The sequence below is a fragment of the Opisthocomus hoazin genome, chromosome Z (assembly GCF_030867145.1).
Source record: "Opisthocomus hoazin isolate bOpiHoa1 chromosome Z, bOpiHoa1.hap1, whole genome shotgun sequence".
In the NCBI taxonomy this organism is placed as follows: domain Eukaryota; kingdom Metazoa; phylum Chordata; class Aves; order Opisthocomiformes; family Opisthocomidae; genus Opisthocomus; species Opisthocomus hoazin.
In genome coordinates this window covers 38,925,971-38,946,220 of record NC_134454.1, presented here as the reverse complement: position 1 = coordinate 38,946,220, position 20,250 = coordinate 38,925,971, and the positions used below count along the sequence as shown (strand labels likewise).

At 42.4% G+C, this 20,250-nt stretch overlaps 1 protein-coding gene across 2 annotated transcripts in view; it reads left to right on the top strand.

The window, feature by feature from the left end:
- DGKQ (diacylglycerol kinase theta) overlaps positions 1-20,250 on the top strand; it is a 98,772-nt gene that overhangs the window by 7,517 nt on the left and 71,005 nt on the right. For both annotated transcript variants that reach the window (XM_075447246.1, XM_075447245.1), the window contains exon 2: positions 17,339-17,418. In XM_075447246.1, the coding sequence (XP_075303361.1) occupies positions 17,339-17,418 (80 nt within the window). The remainder of the gene's footprint in view (positions 1-17,338; positions 17,419-20,250) is intronic.

Below are 20,250 nucleotides of genomic sequence, written 5' to 3'. Positions count from 1 at the left end.
GTGAGCTCAGACTGTCTTCCTTCTGGGCGACTTGTTGCTCATTAGGTCGTTCCTGGGCTGGCTCAGGAAAATCCCTTTGGTAAAACTGCTTTTGCAACACCTATTGAAACAGGTGACTAAGTTACATTCGTGTATTTAATTTGACTGAGCTCCGGTGGGGAAATAACAGGATGTATGTATAGCATATAGACCTTTCTAAAGGATAGAATAATATGTGCTGATCACCTCCTGTTCTTTTTTTCCCAGCCTTCTTGTTCAATAGCGCCTTTCAGTTTTGAGAGAAGCCTGTTAGGAAACACTCCCAAGCAGAGAGCAAATACTAACGTTTTGTGTATCACGGTATGATAAGGAGCTCAGTGGAAGTATACTACTTTTTTTTCCAAATGTGCCACCACAGTATTCTTCCTTTTAAACCATATGGTTGCCTACTATTTTCTCACTTGTGGAAGTTTGTTATTCACTAGAGTACATTCAACTCCTAATTTCACTTCCTGTTTTTGTTTAGACATTTTTGTTCGCTTGGCTCCAGAAGAATGTGGGTGTGTGCGTGTGTGTATATATATTCATACATGTGTATATATATTCATACATGTATATACACATGTGAAGAATACATGTATTTGTGTGTTTATATATGTTGCTTTTACTCTGTTTGAAATTCAATATGAGTGATTTATTTGGAAGCATGTAAAAGCATGTAAATTATGAATGTAATATGCTGATATCACTGGCCTGCTTGGCTTCTTTTTAAATACCAATGGCATGATATGAATGTCATGCCACTTGCTATGTAAAAACAATGTTGTTTAAGATATAAAGCAGCTAAAAGTGAGAATATCAATTACTATGTTTGACCAGAATTTAATCCATCCCTGGAGGTTTTTCATACAGAAGACTGCTAGAGACATTCTGAGTACTTTGCTAGGCAGGGGTGCTTGGCAGAAAGTGAATGACTGGAACTTCAGGTGTTAAGAGCAGCGTGTTGTTCTTCAGGGTAGTACTAGATTACAATGGCTAAGAAATAGGACTTCCAGTTTAAGTGCAAGAACATGTAGCAAAAAAATCTCTGTTCCTCATTCCATTTCTTTCTCCTCGGCAGAATGTGTCACATTTTAATGCCTTGGTTTGTTGTGATGTAATTCAGGAAATGAGTCTGTCCTTTTGCTGCAGTACTTTCTCTACAGCATGTGGAGATAAGAGCTGGTACACCTTGTTAACCAGTGAGTTTCTCAAGTGTTTCAAACAAAAATACTTCCTCAGTGCTGAAACCATTGCATGGTTGGGAGCTTCAAATAAGGCAGAAGAACACAAGGAAGTTGCTAAGATTCTGCTAAGCATGAAGAGGACATGAGGGAAGGATCTGAACGTTAAGTGAAAAGGCTAGTCCTGTTTGGGACTGTGGATGCTCTCTTTCAGAACAGAAAATGCCTTTCGTGAGCTTGAAAGATAGTCTTCAGAGTCTAGTTAATATGCCAGAGTGACTGGAAATCATCGCACATATTTGCACGGGAAGCTGATTAGGACTCGCAATCCTGGAATGTATATGCTGTAGAAAGAAGCCTGTAGACTTAAAGCAAAGGTGTGGGGTGAGTAGCATGACCTAGGAAAAACTGCTTTTTCACATTAAACTTCTTCTCAAAACAGTGTTGATACGGAGGTGTGGAAAAGCTTATTTCAAACTTCTTGGATATTCACGAAGATTTAGAGAGTTTAAAACTCTCAAGACAGTTCTGCAAGTTGATGCACAAATTTTGGGTGGCCGCAGATGGTGTTGGATGTACCGGTGGCATAGTACTGCACTGGGAAAGTTGTGCCTGGTAGGTGTACACGTGAGCTGCAAGCGTTGTGTCTGCGCTCACTGCTGGAGTGTTGTCACTGGTGGCAATGGCAGCCCTTCCAAAAAGTAATCACAGCCCCTTGATCCTGGAAGAGATTGAAGCTTGAGGAAGGTGGCGCTTGCAATGATGTTTGGTGCTCCAGCCCTCTGTCTGGATGCTGATGAGACCTAACTCTGCAAATAGAAGATGCTGAGTGAGAAACCGAGCACACGACCCAAAATGAGGAGGTGTGAAAGCAGAGAGAGAGATCCTTCAAAACGAAAACAAGCAAAAAGATTCCTCTTTTGGTTTCTGTGCCATTGGCTGACATGCCTGTAGTCTCTCTTGTAAAGAAGAGAAGTTAACCAGTGCCGCATAATCCCAGCACCACCTGGGACTATCAGACCCTCCCCAGCTTAATCCTTTTTCAGAAACAGGTCGAAGTAGGTGGTAAAAATACTGTAATGTTAAAAATACCCTTCAAAACAGCTAAATATAGTCGTGTCCATTCTGGTTTTGACATCTCTTACTCCATTCCTCTTACCTTCTCTTTGCTCCAGAATAGCTCCTGTCTGGCACGTGCCTTGAGATTTCTTGAAGCTATTGTATTTTTCATTCGAGCGCTTTTTCTTTGGGAGAAGCGAGTAGATTATTTAAAAAAAAAAAATAAATCCTCCTTCCCTTCCTTTTCCCGAGTCTGGAAACATAATGGAGATGTATTATATTTATTCAATACTTTTGCTCAGTGTAACTTTTTTCCCAAATACAGTCTCATGGGAAGCCTTAGGAACCTTTCAGCACGCATTGGTAATTCATGTGTATAAATAGCTGATTATGTTACACAACAAATTAAAAACAAGTGCTATAAGAGCTTGGTTTGACAGTCTGATTGATTCAAAAAAACAACAAACAACCAAAATAAACAAAATTTTGAGAACATTTGGTCCGTCTTTAGGAATAGTTTCTCAGGGGTAGCTTTTGAATTTTACTGTTTTGTGAACAGAGCTGTTGCACCTTGGAAGTGCTGGTGTGCTCAGAAGTGGTCTGTATAACTTGGGACTGCAGGCTTCTGTTCTCCAGAGAGATGTAAAAGTTCAGCTTCTATGAATTATATGTGATTTTACTCATGTGAAAGAGTCTGTTCCTTAAACTCAAGAGAAATCTAGTCCTGAGTCTCATCAGTGCCTGAAGCCTAAGTGGTGGAATTGAAATCCTCACTCTTTCTTAACAAGAATCTTTTTAGAATGCTTGAAGTTCAGATTAAAATTAAGAATGGTGATTAAAAAGAGAAAAAGTACCTCAGAGATTAGCACCGTCAGTTTGCTAACTTTTCTCGAAATAGCGACTTGTGAGTGTTCTGCTTTCCTCTGATTCTCCACTGTGTGAATTGTTTGCCTGTAGTTTCCTGGCCATGTCAATACCCTTCTAGCAACCACGTTGAAGAAAATACTGTATGTATTTACCCAGCTGGCATGGGACCCTATTTCTTTGCTTTTTGCCTTTTTTTTCCCCTCTCTTCTTTCCAGCTCTGTTTTGCACTCAGATCCTAAAGTTTTGTACACTTCTGTGATGCAGCTTGGAAATGAAGCCCTGCAGGTATGAGAGGTAGAGGTTGCCATAGCAACTGGGGTGGTTTAGATGTTTTTTTCCCTTCGCTTATTTTGTTTTGTGGTGATAGGAAGTGTTGAGGTGCCCTAGATAATGCTGAGATTAGCCAAGTTAAAAGAGGAACAACACTTATCTTGGGGTTACATATGTTAATAATTTGGCCTACATTTTGATTGTCCTCAGCATTTCTTTTAAAATGGTAACCGTGCTGTGGCAGTAGGTGGGTGCTATTGGAGCTGAGATTAGCAGTGGGTTTTATTCTAGTCTTTTCAGGGTCTTTTGTTACGTTGTATTTTCTGCATTCAGTTTTTGAGAGGCAAGGTGGAAGGAGGTGAACCTCTTTGGCATTGTAACCCTCCTGCTAGCTGGTTACATCACTGAGCAGAGGAGGCTGGTTTTGCCTAAAATGCTGCCCGTCTCTCCTACCTTTGTCCATGCAAAGGCACATGTGTGTTTTGGAGGGACTTCTTGGGTTTTTACCCCCTAGAGCACTGAGCGAAGGTGTTGAGGCTCTGTGTACGTGGGATGCATGTGCAGTGTACACTGTGTGCCCCTGGTGATATGCTCCTTAGGTGCAGGGTTACATTACGGCTGCTCTGCATGCTGTAGCGTTCACAATGTCTCAAAATCTTTGCATATTGTGAGGGATTACAGGCAACTGTGTCAACGTCACAGTTTTCTGCCAAAGTGCTGCCATGACTTATGAATTCCTACCGTGCATTAATTTCTGCTATGATCTGTCCTGCTTATTTAAGTGTAACTCAAATTCTTCTTTTTCAAAGCTGAAGGTGTGCCACTGTTATTTCCCTTTTATAAGCGGGGAGGCATTTTGGCTTGAATATGTCTAAAATTGCAGAAGTGTTAACAGGGATGATTTTTGTAGGAGACGTGTCATCCAGCTCGGTTTTCAGAAACTAGTGATTGAAGTGTGACATTGACATTGTGGTGTGTGAAGTTGCATGCGCTATACTGGGCAACAAGTGATAGCGATGCAGGGGGCCATGTATGTGAGGGCTGGAAGTCTGTGGGGTTTATGTGGGTTCCCTAAGTGTGATGAAGTTTTAGTTATAAGGACACTTGCAGTAAAAGTCAAATTGTTTTAGTGGATTTTCCTTAAAATTGAGGGCTGGCTCATGCTGCCTTGTGGTTTTTGTTGCGGTATTCTGTTCTGAATACTGTAAGCTATAACTCTTTGTTTTGACCAGTAGCTGTGAGTCAGCTGAGAGTGCTGATAAACAATTGACAAAGTTTCGCTTTGTAAAGCATCACCTTGAAAGCAGTGAATTGGAGAAGCTGTTGCAGAGAACCGCTGCAGGGAGTTGAGTACCATGTCTTTAGCATTCGTGACCCTGGTCTGCATGTCCTACAGTAAGTGGTTCTGTGGTCAGGCTGAGTCTTCCTTGTCACTCTCTTGGTTTTAACCATTACATGTTTCTCTGCTCATGCTGTCCCATTTCACTTACAGATGCTGCAGAGCTGGCACCTCTGTCCTCTAGTCACTGTTTTTTATCTGTGGTTTGGTTAATCGCATGGGCAATCTGCAGCAGAATTCAAAAGAGGCTCCATCTTAAGACAGAGCCAGGGGAAAAGATCGATGTTTATGTGGTGTTCAAGAGGCTTGTCTGTCCTGGTATCTGGTACTTCATTTTTCTTCTTACCCCTGTGGCATCTTGCTGAAATTTTGGGTTGGGTGTCACTGGGAGACCTCTCTTCTCCCCTCAAGGGTGTTAGGAGCTATAGCCTTTCACTGCAGGTGCAGTGAGGGTGATCACAGGTTTTTCTGTCAGACTTCAAGCTGGCTTGACCTTTTTAGCTGTGTGAAGGCTGCAGTCTGGAAGATCTGGCAAAAAGCCACAACTGTGTTACGTGAGCTGGCATCTGGTTTGTATGGGCAACATTCATCCTCAAGCCTGTACAAAGAGCTCCTGGAATGATTAATTGTTTACCTTCAGACAGACTTCTGTGGTTCAGAAATTATTTTGTTTCGGGATCCCTGTCTTCAGCATCAGTGAGTACCACTGCTAGCCCCCTAAGATTGGGAGCTTGTGATTCCTCCTCTCTGGAAGGAGAATCACAGCTGTCCCAGTGGTCTGTGGCCATTGCATCGTGGGTGCAACTTCCCAGTAGTGTGTTAGCATGCTAAAGCCACACAGTGAAAGGATTAATTCAGTGGACAGAGAGCAGCAACTGTGTGCTTCCAGGCTCCCTGTGCAACTCCACGTTGTGAGTGGGACGCCTCTTCCTCTAGAGCGTCTTTTTTGGGGAACCGTCAAGAGATGAGTTGCTGATGTAGCCCTCTTGGAGATCTCTGGTTTTCCATCAGTGAATCAGTGCCTTGTCCCAGGGCACTGTCCTGTCTTTGGCCTAATCCTCAAGAAAAGAGAATTTTTTGTTGCTTTCTGGATCTGAATGCAAATTTGTCACTAGCCATCTTCCCTCTGTCTGAAGAAGCTCTTAATGTCAGAGACCTGTTTTGTGCTAACATGACACACCTTCGAAATTCTGTGCCCACCTTCGTTTCACAGGTGTGAAGTCTGATCCAGCTGTCTTTCAAGAGGGAGAAGGCAATATCTACACCAAACTTGTGCTTCTCGTAGAATTTCGTAGAACAGAATAGTTTGGGCTGGAAGGGATTTTTAAAGGTCGTTGTTGTGATTTAGCCCGGCAGCCCTCAGCTAAGCACCAGACAGCCACCCACCCCTCCCTTTCCCCCTCAGTGGGATGGGGAGGAGAAATGGACAAAAGGGGAAGCTTGTGGGTTGAGATAAAGGCAGTTTAATAAGGCAACAAAGTGAATACTAATACTACTACTAATGATGATGATGATAATAATGAATATGCAAACCAAGCTATATACAATACAGTTTTTCTCACCACTTGATGGCCAGTCCCCGAGCAGTGATTGTGGAACTGCAGAAAATGAATTTTGCGAAATTCCTGAAAAAGTTTGCACTCCCAGACAAGAGAGGATTTGAATTCATGGAAATGAGAAGGAAAAGTTCCTGCCCCTTGGTCAACCCCCATTTGTAAACTGAGCGTGACTTCTATGGTATAGAATATTTCCATCAGCCAGCTTGGGCTAGCTGCCTGGCTGTGCTCCCTCCCAGCTCCTGCACACCTGCCCATTAGCAGAATATGAAAAACTGTAAAAAGTCCTTGATTTCCTGGCAACAGCTGAAAACATCAGTGTTATCAACATTCTTCTTGTACTAAATCCAAAACACAGCAGCTACTGGGAGGACAATAAACTCTATCCCAGCGGAACCAGGACAGTCATCAACTCCCCTGCAGTGAGCAAGGCCATCTTCAACTAGATGAGGTTGCTCAGAGCCCCATCCAGCTTGACCTTGGATGTTTCCAGGGATGGGGCATCTACGAAATCCATCTTATCAAAAGGAGACGGCTGCTTTTGCAGTTGTTACTTGCTCCTAGTGCAGTTGTTACTTGCTCCTTGGAGTGTGAAGCCCTGGTGGAACTGAGCGCCTGGTGTCGGTGCCTTTGTTGTCTCTACAGCTGTAGCTGCTCTACCTTCGCCTGCTCAGCAGGATATAGGAAACCTGCTCTGGGTGAAGTCAGGAGATGGGAGGGTGGGGAGGATGCTTTTCGGACAGGCAAAGTTCTGTTAGTTCATTTGTCAGTACTGGGCTTACTGTACCAGGGACAATGGAGAAGCAAGATAAGAGTTTGTTGTTAGATTTCACAATATTTACAGCCTTACTGTTGAGAGAGCGAGAGGTCCCTAAGGTAGCCCTTTGTAAGGGGCTTTGTAAGGCTACCACTATTCAAGCAAACCTGCTATAACCAGATTGGTGCTTTTATGATTGATAGTTCAAGTATATCACTGAACTCATTTGACTTTCATTATTCAGTAGCTTGTCTTGTCTTCATTTGACTTGTTGCTATGCTATCGCCTAACAGCATATCTGAAATACAAATGAATAAGGCGTTCAAATGTGGTGCCTTGAAATTACAGAGCTGAGATGTTACACAAACATTTCTTTTGGGTATATATACCTGTAAATAGAGCTTGCTCCTATGTAAACAATTTTGGTAATATAAAGTATGATGCAGTCCACACTGAGTGAGGGGAAACTGTGTTTTTATCAGATAGGATATATGTCGGTATCTCCATTTAAAGCAGAGGCAGATACGGCTGGTTAGTTGGTAAGACTGGAGAGTGCTGCAGAGAGAAAGGACCTGGAAAGTACAAGTGATCTATAAGGATGCTCAGTAAATATTTGAAAAACCTTAACAGGTTTCTCATTTATTCTGGATTTTCAGAGGAGGAGGATCCACAATGTGGTCTCATTGAACTGTAAGACAAGCAAGGGCCCAGGGTTTCTCACAGCAGTGAGAGGAGGGTGTTTTTGATGCATGACTTCTTAAAGCTTTCAGAGATTTTTTCCACTCCTATCTTGCTGTTGTTTGAAATGTTCTGGAAAAACCAAAGCTTCCAGTGACAGGTTTCCTGGTGACATTTAGCAAGCATTGCACAACAGACTGCTAAACTTCAACTAGGTTGTGTTTTTGTCTGAGAGAGCACACCAGTATTGCATACAGGTTTCTGCTGAATTGGGAAATCAGCTGGCAAGGTCCATATACTGCATCCAGCATTCCTTTCAGTGAATAGTCACAGTATGCAGGCTGGCCTGTGGTCATGATCCTGAACAAAAAAGCTAAGTATGTCTGTGTTGGCAAGCTGCTACAAGGGAAAAGGAGCTCAAAGCTGTGTAACAAATGTAAAAGTTAAGACCCAGGGACTTCCAGTGAAAAGAGAGTGTTACTTTCAAGTTACTCATGAAAATTGCATCTCTTCCATCAGCTTGAATGGTCCTGTCCGCATAAGCAGTCTGATAACAGTGTGGTTTATGTAATAATTTAAAAACATTGAGATTTAAAAAAAAAAAAGGTATTTTTCTGCGATCTGTAACTACTTAGCCTGTGGGTGTTTCCTCAAAGCTATTGTCTTCTAATTGTCAATGGATTGGTCCTGCTAAACAGAATAGCCTGCTTGCAGGACTGAGGACAACTTCAGAAGTGAGTGAAAAAGCCCCTGAAGGGCAGAGGCACTGTAAGATTAAGCTTGTGGTTTGGATTCTGTCATGTCACGCACATGCTATGATGGAAGAGCAGGAAGAGAGGAGGAAATAATCTACTTAGTTTTGACCAAAATAAAACTTTGTTTTGATGAAGTTAGACTGACGTGGCCTGAATTGTCTTGGTGCTGATATGCCCTTTAAGTCCCACTGATTCATTGTTTGGAGAGTAGAGACTGTTACTGTTGTCTTGTATAACAACTTTGAAGCTTTGGTTTACTCCCTGGCTTTGCTAGATTTCTTGTTTGTCCATCTATAGGCAGTTGTCCTTCCTCCTTCTGTTTTTTAAGTATGCTGCAGTAGCTATGTCTCCTGCACCTGGGCATCCTTGCCATTGCAGGCATGGGTGTACTTTTATTAAACTAATTTGAGCAAACTAATTCTTCCATGTTCTGCTTTTCTGTACCGGTCTTCCTTCCCCAAGCACTCATAACCAGCCTCTTTATTAACCAGTGTTGCTGTTTGATGCCTGCAAGCCCTGGCAGAACAGGAGTGGAAGCTAAGACATCTCTACGAATGCTGGCAAACAAAATGGGAATTTTGGAAGCCTTTCCAGGTCCTCGACTAAAGTAGTTTGGTGTGGTGATCCATCAGGAGGCAGAGGACCTTGCTGTGTTTCAGGGAAAGTGGCTGGACTGAATAAATGTTTGCATCCTCTTTGTTAGTAAGAGGGGTAGTAACAGAACATCTTGTTTTCTCTTGTTCTAGCAGTGATTGCCAGTGCTCTTAAAAAAAGAGCTGTTTCTTCACTTGCTGAGCACTGTCTTTTTTTTCCTTTTTCTTTTTTTTTTGGAGGGGGGAGGGTGAGAATAACCACTTGAAGATGTGTTACCTTATGTGTTTGTTTGCTGTCGTTTTTGTTCTGCTGTCAGTAAGTGCCAAAAATAAGCCTCTTTGACTTGTTAAAATAACCAGCACCTTGCCTTGCTAAGATACCTAGCTGCAGAAGTAGTTGCAAAGGAAAGGAAAATGAACAGTTCTTCATGGCTGTAATACACAGGACAAGAAATGCTGGACATGAGTTGTAATAAGCGAGGTTTGGTTTGGACATCAAGCACCAGGCTCCTAACTAAGGACTTTGGAGGAAGTAGAGCTGACTGTGCAGAGGGGCTGTGTTTTGTCTCTCCTGGGTGGATTTTTGGATCAGGTTTGCCTGACACTTGTCAGGAACACAGTAGCTGAGCTCTTGAGGTCACTTGCTGCCTAGTTTTCTGTAAAAACTAATGCGCTACCTACGTGCTTTCATTACAGTTACCTCTGGGACATACTGAGATTCATGCTGAAAGTAATAAATATTTTTGCAGAAATTATTTCGATGGTGTAGGTATGTGGCACAGAAATAACATGCTGTCGAAACTATAACATGTGAATGTTTGACATCAGCTGAGCAGAGTTGTTACTGCTTTTCTGTCTTTCTGCTTAGAATGAGTTGTGGTTTGCAGATCTGAAGAGAAAAGAATGGAAATCCCAATGCTTCCCTCATCGTTTCGTCTCAGGAATGTCCTCATCGCTTCCTTCCCGGCAGGTGTCGTGTCAGCAGCAAATCATGCGTGACCTCTGAATTCCCACAGTCATTTGTTTTGGTAAATGCTGAGACTTTTCTGTTAATTGATGAATCTGTAGCATTCTCAGGCTTGGCGTCTGGAGTAGGAGACCATTTTGTAATGCTGAGGAACGTTCATATTCTGAAGATTGGCTCTGACTTCAGGGGGAGGAAATGCCTGTAATTGCAGAATAGGTTGCAATAATGGCTTGGTGTAGCATAGGCAATTTCAAATACTCCCCTGGTTCTGGATTGTTGGTGCCTTATATAAGTTGGTGATGTACGTAACAAATTTGTAATAACTGTGTCTTTTTGATAGAAATATTTATGTTGCTAGAAGTACTGATGGATATCTCTTCTTGTCACTAGACTTGACAGGAAGCCTGGGAATGTTTCTGAGGGTATGATTTATCCCTAATACATTCTTTCATCGTTATAAAAACAAGATGTATGTTACATGGTGTAACTTATAATCTGGTGTATTGACTTGAAGTAAAAGAATCTTGGCTTCTGTAAATTGTGCTTTAGCAAGCTGAAAGGAGACGTGCTGATTTACAGCATGTGAGATTCTGACCTTAACTCTTCAGACTAGATAGTGTAGATGTACTGCATGCTTGACAGTAATGCTCTCTACTGGAGTTAATAAAAATTACGGAAAGTATTGAAAAGGAATTGAAAAACTCACCCTGCTGGAGCAAATTGCCCCTGTGGAGTAAATGGCATGAGCCATTACTCTTTCTGTAGTACCTGTTGCATTTAAAATATAGTCCTGTTTGCTGTGAAGCACAAGGCTTAAAACTGCCCTGCATGTCCCTTGTGCTGCCCTGAGACTGCTGCTAGGCTCGATGGCTCTGATTCCTCAGCGAGATTGGTGGCCTGCTGCGCCAGGCGTGTGGTATTATTGTACAACGTACTTCTGCTGTCAGCTTCCCAAGCAGTCCACCTAGCCCTGGAGAAACACCAACAGAGTGGTACTCCTGGTGCTCATCACCCTGGTTTTTCAGCCAGGAGATGGGTGGTGCTTGGATCCACCCACTAGCAGTGCGGGCTCTGACCAAAGTTATCACAAGGCACATGTCTCTGATCTTGACCTTTTGCCACCTGTAAGGAGATGGACGTTTTGTCTATCCCTTCTCTTCAAACAGTTGCCCCTGTCTTGCAGCAATCAAACTTTGGGGCAATTGTGGCCTGTTGCAGTCTACCCATGGCTAAGTCTGGAAATGTGTGGTGGGAAGCATTAAGGGTCATGGCCCTAATTTTTTCAGAGAGACCTGCCTGCCTTCGATTGACAGAAAACATTCCTTGTTGCAGCTGCTGCGTTTTGTTCAGATAGAAAAAGAAAAATTTGGTTACAGAGGAGTTTTATTTGATGTATAAGATGCAGTAATGGTTTGAAAGTTGTCATGTGAAAAAGGAGGAGGGAGAATCTTGGGATGCGGGGGTTTATGATAAAGAGTAGAAATTGCCGTAAAGCTGGAAATGGGGAGAACATAATTGTAGCACCTGCATCTGGTCCATTTATGTTTGATTTTTAAAATGAATACTTCAAATTTTTAAGCCTGAAATATGTGTGAGTACAGAGACACAATCCAGGTCAGGGTGGGAGGAGTAAAGTTGAGCTTTAGATACCTGATGACGACTTTGTCTGTGTTCCTCCATCTACTGTGTTCCATCTTTTTTTAAATAGAACCTTTTAAAGATGACAGGTGTTTGGATAATGCTTGCAGACACCTGTTGTTGAAAAAAGCACTGCCTAATATTTAATCTGGTAGAAGTTGTTTTTTTTTGGTCTGACACAATTTCCATATGCTCAGGAAAATGTAGACAACATTCCCTTGGCCACCCAAAGGGTGGTCCAGTGCCAGAGTCAGTTGCTAGCCATAACCACAGCCTTTTCTTTGTCTTGCTTTTCTGAGCATCTTAGCAGAAGACAGATGTAAACGAGGGTACTGCGCATGGAAGGTTCCCTCTGGAACTGGAAGTTGGCATTCACGACATGTGAAGTGCTAAAATAAACCACACTGACTGCAGGCCTGGGTTTGGGTGGCAGACAAGAGCGGCAGAGGGAAGCAGTGAACCTGAGCAAGGTTGCAGGTGGGTTCAAGGCAGTGGTGTCTTAGGGCGAATGCTGCTGAGCTCTCGTTAGCAACCCACCACTCCCTCTGCAAAGGCCAGTGGTGAGCTGAGAGTTCGCACTGGACGTCAGCTGCTGGGGATTGCAGGGGAATCTTTAAGTCAATTAATTATAATCTACCGTTTTATTGCCTAAGGTTGATGAATGTAAAGTGATGTGTATGAAGGGAGAAAAATATTCTTACAAGTTGGTGAGCCTTGGGTTAGCCTTTACAGATCAGACAGGAAAGGAGGCTAGAGTTGTAATGATGCGTGTAGGGAAATATGTGCCCAGTCTGTAATTGTCAATAAAAGGCAAATTGAATGCTAGACATTACTAGCAAAGGAATGGGGAGGAGTGGCACAAAAGCCACTTCTGTGCCACAATACAGACTCACAGTGTGCGTGTACTGTCTGTGTGCAGTGGCTGAGCTGCAATTTTTTTTTAATTCCCCCTGTAATTCTTTCATGTAATCTATGTAAATGTATAGGGCTTTTTGTAGAGGATTTTAGAGAGTTTTCACTGATGTAACATTCCTATGTATAGCAGGCTATCTGGTCCAGTAAACTCTCCAAGACAGCAACTTCTTCCAAGTCTTACATTTAACAAGATGCCGCAGAGAATTACTGCTTTTCATTTGTTTTTATTTATATTCACATTAATGAGCTGAGTATGTTCTTTAATGTATTGCACTTAATTTTTTCCAGAATGAAAAATTTATTGTGCACTGATAGCTGGGAAAACAATTCTGAGTTACTAGGCCATTCCTGGCTGAGCTAATGGTTTGTTTTGAAAACAAGAATGAGCCCTTTAGTCAGCTAGGTCATTCAGTAATCCTTAACCTTTGGTAAAAGATTAGAAGAAACTTTGGCAGGCACTTGCTGGACAAACTTACAATTTGTGCAGGTGAGGAAAAAGTGAGTTACAGCGCTTGCAGATAACACTAAACAAAATGAAATTATTATTTTCCAAGTCATCCAGACAATACTGAGGAGTTGTGGTGTTGTCTCTTCATGTCAGTGTATGAAATTTTCCCAATGCTGGCTCTGTGACAGGCAGTTGGCCAGAATACTGTGGTGTTTCTTGGGAGTTGCGGAAGTTTGCTGTGGGTCTGCCATGCAAGGTGTGCATGGAGGGAGCGCTCAGCTGCAGGAACTTGCCTCTGCCTTCAGGTGCAGGAGCTCTCTCTGAGAGTCCTCAGCGTGACCTGCGGCACGAGAAGGGTCATGGCTCCCATGTTAGTACCAGACCACGTCCTGCAAAACCTGTGGAGACAGCAGGAGGGAAGTCTTGAAAGAAGGAGGGAACATTACTGCTGCTTGTGGTGCTGGTGCAAGTTAACTGACATGTGAGAACCGGGGACAGAGGGGCAGGAGGCTACTGGCAGGCCTGCAAATCCAGACAACAGAGGCTTGGAAGGGGAATTGCAATTTGCTTTGCAGGTGCTTTTGTTAATCTCAAAATGAGTGCTTACTGAAATGAGAGAAGAGCTCTTGGGTGAAGAACACACGTGTGAATAGGTCCACAGTAAACCTTGCGTTAAACTGATCACACTTCCGGGAGAGGATCAAATCCATTTTGGTCTTTGTGTTGATCCTCCTTGGAGTGCAATTTGTTAGATCTGCTTTTAAAAATGTTTAGCAAATGTAAAATTAGATTTATAAATACAAGTGTTAAAGTTAAAATTAAAAATTAAATAAAGATTAACATGTTAAAATATAAATTACCAACAAATTTATGTCTGAAAAACAGCAAACCTGAATTATGATGAGTATCTCCTCAAAGAAGAAACAAATGTGGTTTTCAACATCTTCTAGGATTTTGCTCAGGACTGGATGGTCTTTTCAAAAGTGGGAGAAGACTATATGTTAAATTTGGTATTCATAAGCAGTTCTCACCCAGACATCGTTTGCGTGGGACACGGACACATTGCTAGAGTCCGTACAGGACATAATCCACCTTTCTTTTTTTCCCACTTTTGGGATCTGCTTCGAAGTCTGTCTTGAGGACAGAGAGGAAAAGGGTTATATGGAAAAAAGCTTTGCATATTGGAGGACTTAAATAGCCCTTGCTTGCTAGCAAGTGTTACAGAGCTCCGGAGTTACACAGTGATGCCCAGGTTTTATCTCCTGCCTTCTTAGGGAGGGCTGGAGAGAGTTCTGTTTCCTTGCAAGTGGAGGAAGAGACCGCTACTGGCTGTATGTTCACTGGATGTTGTCGTACATACACATTGCCTTTTTCTTCATTAAATCCCAGCAGCTACTGGGAGGAAAATTAACTCTATCCCAGCTGAAACCAGGACAGTCACCAAGTCGAAATGTGAGAGGGAAAGTGGTCCTGAAAAGTGAAGGCTTATGGGCAGAGACTGCTGTAAAGCCATGTCTTGTGCTCATTGTGGACAGGGAGCAGTCCTGTGGTGCCTGATGGCCACCTGGCTTCTTGCTGTGCATTGGGAATATCTAATTCTTTATATGAAGTCATTTATTATTGAGTAGAGGAGGGGAGCAAGGGAAAGTTGTAAAATGCAGTTGCTGCTGTACGCCTAACTGTATAGTTAGGTGCTCAGAGAGACCACATGAAGTCCCCCTGTCTTTATGCAGGACCATGTTTTGTTGCTTCTGTCACCACAAAGAGAATATTGACTGGTATTGTGTAGTAACTTGAACTGTCTGAATAATTGGAGAACATCTGTTGAGGTCCATACCCATGGAAGGAGCCTCGCTTCTGTCGGCTGATTCGGAGCCTTCTCTGAATTCCCTGAGGTGTTTGTGTAAGGCTTGGTTAACTTGTGTATTGAGTTGTTGTGTGTGCGCCTAAAATAAAGGTAGTAGCCACCGGGAGATAGTGATCTTGCAGACTTCAGTTGCCTTCTGCTTCTTGCAGATCATAAATTTTCTGGGAGCAATCTGCAGCGCCTTGCTCTGTTCTTTCATTTCTAGTCTGCCCACTTCTGAATCAGAAAAACAAGGGAAAACAACGCCATTTCACTGAATTTCATTAGTCACTGATGCTATCTCCTTGAGTAGCCCTCACCCCTTTATGAAGTTCTTGACAGCTGCCTGTTCATATTTGAAGCTTCATACTGTCACCACATACTCGTCTGCTGAAACCAGGGCCCATATGTAAGCCTGATGAGAATTCAGCAGTTCTCTGAATGGGGTCATACCTGTTTTCTGGAGCAGGAGATGCATCTGTCCTCTGCCCGGACAATAACTTTGTCCTCTTTGCTCTCTTCTGTGCTGGTGGGCTGTGTCCTCCTTCCCCTGTAGTGACTACCTCCAAATGTGTTGGGCATCTGCATTTTCAGCTCTGAGAATCTGCTTTATCATCCGTTTGTTCACTTATCTGCCCCATTTAGTTAGGAGTGATATCAGCCTTAAAGATGCAGATAACATTTCCTAGCACTCCGCAGAAGGCTTGGATCTGCTCTGTTCCCACTTTCTTTCATCAGAGCAGTAATCTTGCAGTGCTGCTTCTGTTTCTGACTTGCAGACAAATGAAAAGCAAATGTTTGCCTACTGCTCACATTAAGATGAGCACCAATGTGAAAGGGGTCACCCTGCTTTTTGTGCCACCAAAAGGAAAGGCTACGTTGCATGGACTGGCAGTGAGCCACATAGAGAAGTCGACCTGGATTTTAATGCTCGAGTTGGCGTGGGAGGAGTACTGTTGTGAAATCAGCAGTCAATGAGCTGGAGAAGGGGGAGGAGAGGAAGATTATCTGCCTTTGATGGCACTAGCACATACAGTCAGTAGCAGCTGCAGATGGGAGGCTTGAAGCACATGGGGTTTTTTTCAGTTGCTGGTGAAACGTAGGAAGCGGCACTGCATGCTTCTGAAAAGCAGGGATGTGCGGAAGCCTGCAGTGTAGAGCGGCAGTTGCCACTGGCAAGTGATCTTCTGCCAGGGCAGTGGGAGAGGTCTGTGCTTCCATGGGAGGGATCAGGGCCTGAGCATCGGTGCAAGGCTTCACACTTCAACTGATAGAGAGTAATTCTGAAAGGAGGAGGACACTAAAGCCATAGCTGCATGGCTTGGTAGTTCCCAATTAATAGGAGGTGGTGAGAATGAAGTAAAGAATCCCATGTTTCCTTTGCACAGCTTAACATCATCTAAATCCATGGTAAGAAGCTGTGGAGAATATCACCCCCATGAGAAATTATTTTTTCAAACACTGCCTTGCTTGAAAGCATGCTTTGTGGAGCTCGGATGGAATTCTAAACCTGGTACTTCCACAGTAAAAGAAATAATTAGTTGTTCTTGACTTTCAAAGCTGCGTGCAACTGGTGACCTTTAATTTTGTCTCCTCCATCCATTACACTCAGTGTGTAACAATACTGTGTTTTCTCCCATTTATTCCTGTCACGTGCACTAGCACGTAGAATAATTCACTTTCAAACGTGTCCATCTGCTTTGACTACATCAAAGAGCTATTTTTGACTTTAGACTGTTTAAAAGCTCTTTTGAAATTCAAGAGCGCATTTTGATGCTTAGGGGGAGCTGGGCTTGTTCAGCCTGAAGAAGAGAAGGTTGAAAGGGGACCTTATAAATGCTTATAAATATCTTAAGGGTGGGTGTCAGGAGGATGGGGCCAAACTCTTTTCAGTGGTGCCCAGTGGAAGGACAAGGGACAACGGACACAAACTGAAGCATAGGAAGTTCTGTCTGAACGTGAGGAAGAACTTCTTCCCTCTGAGGGTGATGGAGCCCTGGAACAGGCTGCCCAGAGAGGTTGTGGAGTCTCCTTCTCTGGAGATATTCAAGACCCGCCTGGACAAGGTCCTGTGCAGCCTGCTGTAGGTGACCCTGCTTTGGCAGGAGGGTTGGACTAGATGACCCACAGAGGTCCCTTCCCACCCCTACCATCCTGTGATTCTGTGAGAGAGATTGTGGGATGGCCTGACTTACTGTAGGCCTGTAATGCCTTGGTATAACCTCTCCATCATTTTCCATTGCCAACATCTCAGTAACAAAACGAGCTGAAATCCATGCACTGCTAGAAGTGTGACAGTCACATACATTCTCAAACCTAGGTAAGAGCAAATGTGATTAAAAAGATGAGTTCCTAATTGTATTTGACTCCGTACGATTTGTTTGTTTGTTTTTCACAAAGTCCCTTGTTTTTGAAGGCTTGCTCACGGTTCTTTTTTTATTTCGGCAGTTTGCAACTTCATGTCTCATGAAAAGTGCCTCAAGAATGTCAAGATACCATGCTCATGTATTGCTCCCAGCCTTGTAAGGGTGAGTAAGCACACACTGCCTTGTCTCTTTCTTGGGATAATAGCACAGATTTATCACTGATGAACATGGTGTAGCACAGCGGTGGCTTGTTAGTATCGTAATGCTTAGATCAATTGTGTTAGTCATCACTGAGGCTTTTATAGCTGCTCAAAGGCAAGCTTACATGTCCTTCGAGAAGTCCCTGCTATGGGCAGCAGTGGATAGTCTTTCTCTGAAGAGCAGTTATTTGGATTCTGTAAATATTACTAGATGTTCTTACTTGTGTGTCATTACCTAGAAGCCTTGCAATAGTGGAGTGGGTTGACTGATTGATGTCAGTGGTCTCAGAAAACTGTATTGTGTGTCATACTAAAGAAGAACTCTGTACACCACCACATTTTTTACAGCAATTACATCTTACTGTGAGAATGCTAAAGCTTCTTTGCCTAGCAAAGGGGCTGTATTCGGCTTCTGTTGATTGCTGCATCTTAAGAGTTTGCTTGTTTGTTGTGTCCAGGGAATAAAGTCATTACATTAAAAGCATAGGATTTCAAAGCGAAAAAGTCAGAGGGCAGGACTTCAGTTGGTGGTGATAATTAAAATTTATTTATTTTGGTAGTTAATAAAGTGTGTGCTTTCAGATGTCTTGTAACTTTTTCCTCCTACAAGACTTCATGCTTAAGCAATTGCTTTTAAAGGGTGTGAAAGATGGATCAACTTTAAAGAAGATAAGAGGATGCAACTAAGGTGATAAGAAGCTAAATTGAGGAGAAAACAAAGTGTATTATCCATTTCGGAAAAGATGACAGAGAAGGAAAAAGGAAGAAGGAGATAAGAAACTTACTAAAATACCTTAAGGAGCCAAATGCAAAAGTCAGCTGAGACGTGGCTGTAAAATCAGAATTGTGTGCATTACAGACTTCGCTGACTATAAGCACATTTATGGGAGCACATTGTGTAGGCCTGTGAAGAGGAGATGATTCCCTTCTTTCTATCCTAAAAAGCTTTACGAGTTCCTTTATGTTGTTGAAATCTATGTAGGGGATGAGATGGGACGGTTTAAAACAATGTGTAACTCAAGTTACAGGAATTGGAAAGAGAGAAATTAACCACTTGTTTTTCTTAAATTTGCTTTGTCTAGATGATAACGCTGTTAGGCTTTGCTATATGCCTGCTCTTCCCTTTCCTCCTGAGAGGTATAACTTTGGTGGCAAAACAGTGTCTGATACATAGAAAGTTGCCAGTGAAATAGTAAGAAATATTGCTCTAAACCCACAGTAAAGGGACACGTAGGTAGTGAGAAATGCTATTCCTAAGAATTGTCACCTACTACTGTTTCAGTATGCTGGCGATCAGTCATTGTAGTATGGGAAGAGGGACAGTGAGTCAGATGAGAGGTATCATTGCAGGGGCCTTTGGGGGGGTGGTACAAGTCCAACTCGAAAGCATTCATTTAATGCAGAGTGTCAGAGTTGTAAACATTTGTGACTGCTTCTTTTGTGAATTTGCTCTGAATATAAGTCATTGTTCAAAACAAGCATGCTTTCCTTTGCTTGTGCGTGGTAAAAGTTCTGCATTTAAACTTACTAAAGTTTCCACTTGCATCAATAATGGGTGTCAGTAGTTTTTTCTTCTTTTGCCAGGCCCCATTCTCTACCTGTCCCAACATGTGAATTTTAACTAGTTGTTTATTGTTTACACATAAAATCTAGCTATCCTTGCTTTGCAGTAAAATTTGTTTTATCTGAGGGGTATTGTCAGCCCTCAAAGCTGTTTGCAGTTCGCTGTTGCTGTATTTAGCTGCAAAGAGTCTTCTGCATTATCTGTGTTGATCTATAATGATTATGTTTTGAAAATACTGGATTGTGGTATTCTTTCTGGACAATCTTGTTCTCCTTGATGCAGTCATCCAAGTTGCAATAATCCTGGTCTCCTGTGGAAATGAAGTCTGCCATATGGGAGACATTGTTTTGCGTGCCGGCTCTGTCAAAGTAAATATGGAACTTGGCATTTGCTTAAAATATAACAGAGCAAAAACCAAATTATAATCATTTATAGACTGTGTGGAAAGTTTATTTTCTTAATCTCGCTGCTGTCCTTTCAGATTATTTATTATTTATTTATTAAAGGTCTGACATAGGGGAGAATACTGGTGGGATTTTTTCTGATAGTTCTTTTTAGTATGTCAGTGTTCAGTGGATTACAGAAATGAGATTTTTTTTTTAACCCACTGGATTTCATCTAAAGAAGATGGCAGTTGTTAAAGCTCATTAGAGTGTGTGTGTCATTTGATACTAAGTCAAATTGTCAGAGAAAATTTTTCAGCAGATGTTTCATGGAAAATTTTGTTCCTGAGAGCAGAGTTTCCTTCCTAGGGTCAAGCAAGGCCCACAGAGTCACAAGCACGCCATGAGTGCATCCAGCCTCAGGTCTTTTTCGATGAGTTCACTTTTAAGACTGCCCAAAGACTTTTTTTGCACTATTATTAATCATTATCACTTCCCTTTAGTGTTGCAGACTGGATCCAGGTCACAGTGTTTCAAAACAAGACTTCATGGATCAGTCTCCTGAATAAATTTGTGGTTTTTTATGGTTTGCAGAGGATATGATTTGTTTCACTGGTAAGGTCTCAGCACCTTTTCTGGACTCAAAGCCTCTCTCCCCCACACTCCCATAAGTAATTGCCTGCTCTAAGGTATGTGTAAGAAAACAAAACAACAGCAAAAAACCCCAAACAAAACAAACCCTAAACAAAAACCCCCAAAATACCATGCATCCCCAAACCCAACACCCACCCACCAACAAAACCAAAACAAAACCCAACAAAAACCAAAATAACAGTGAAAACAAAAC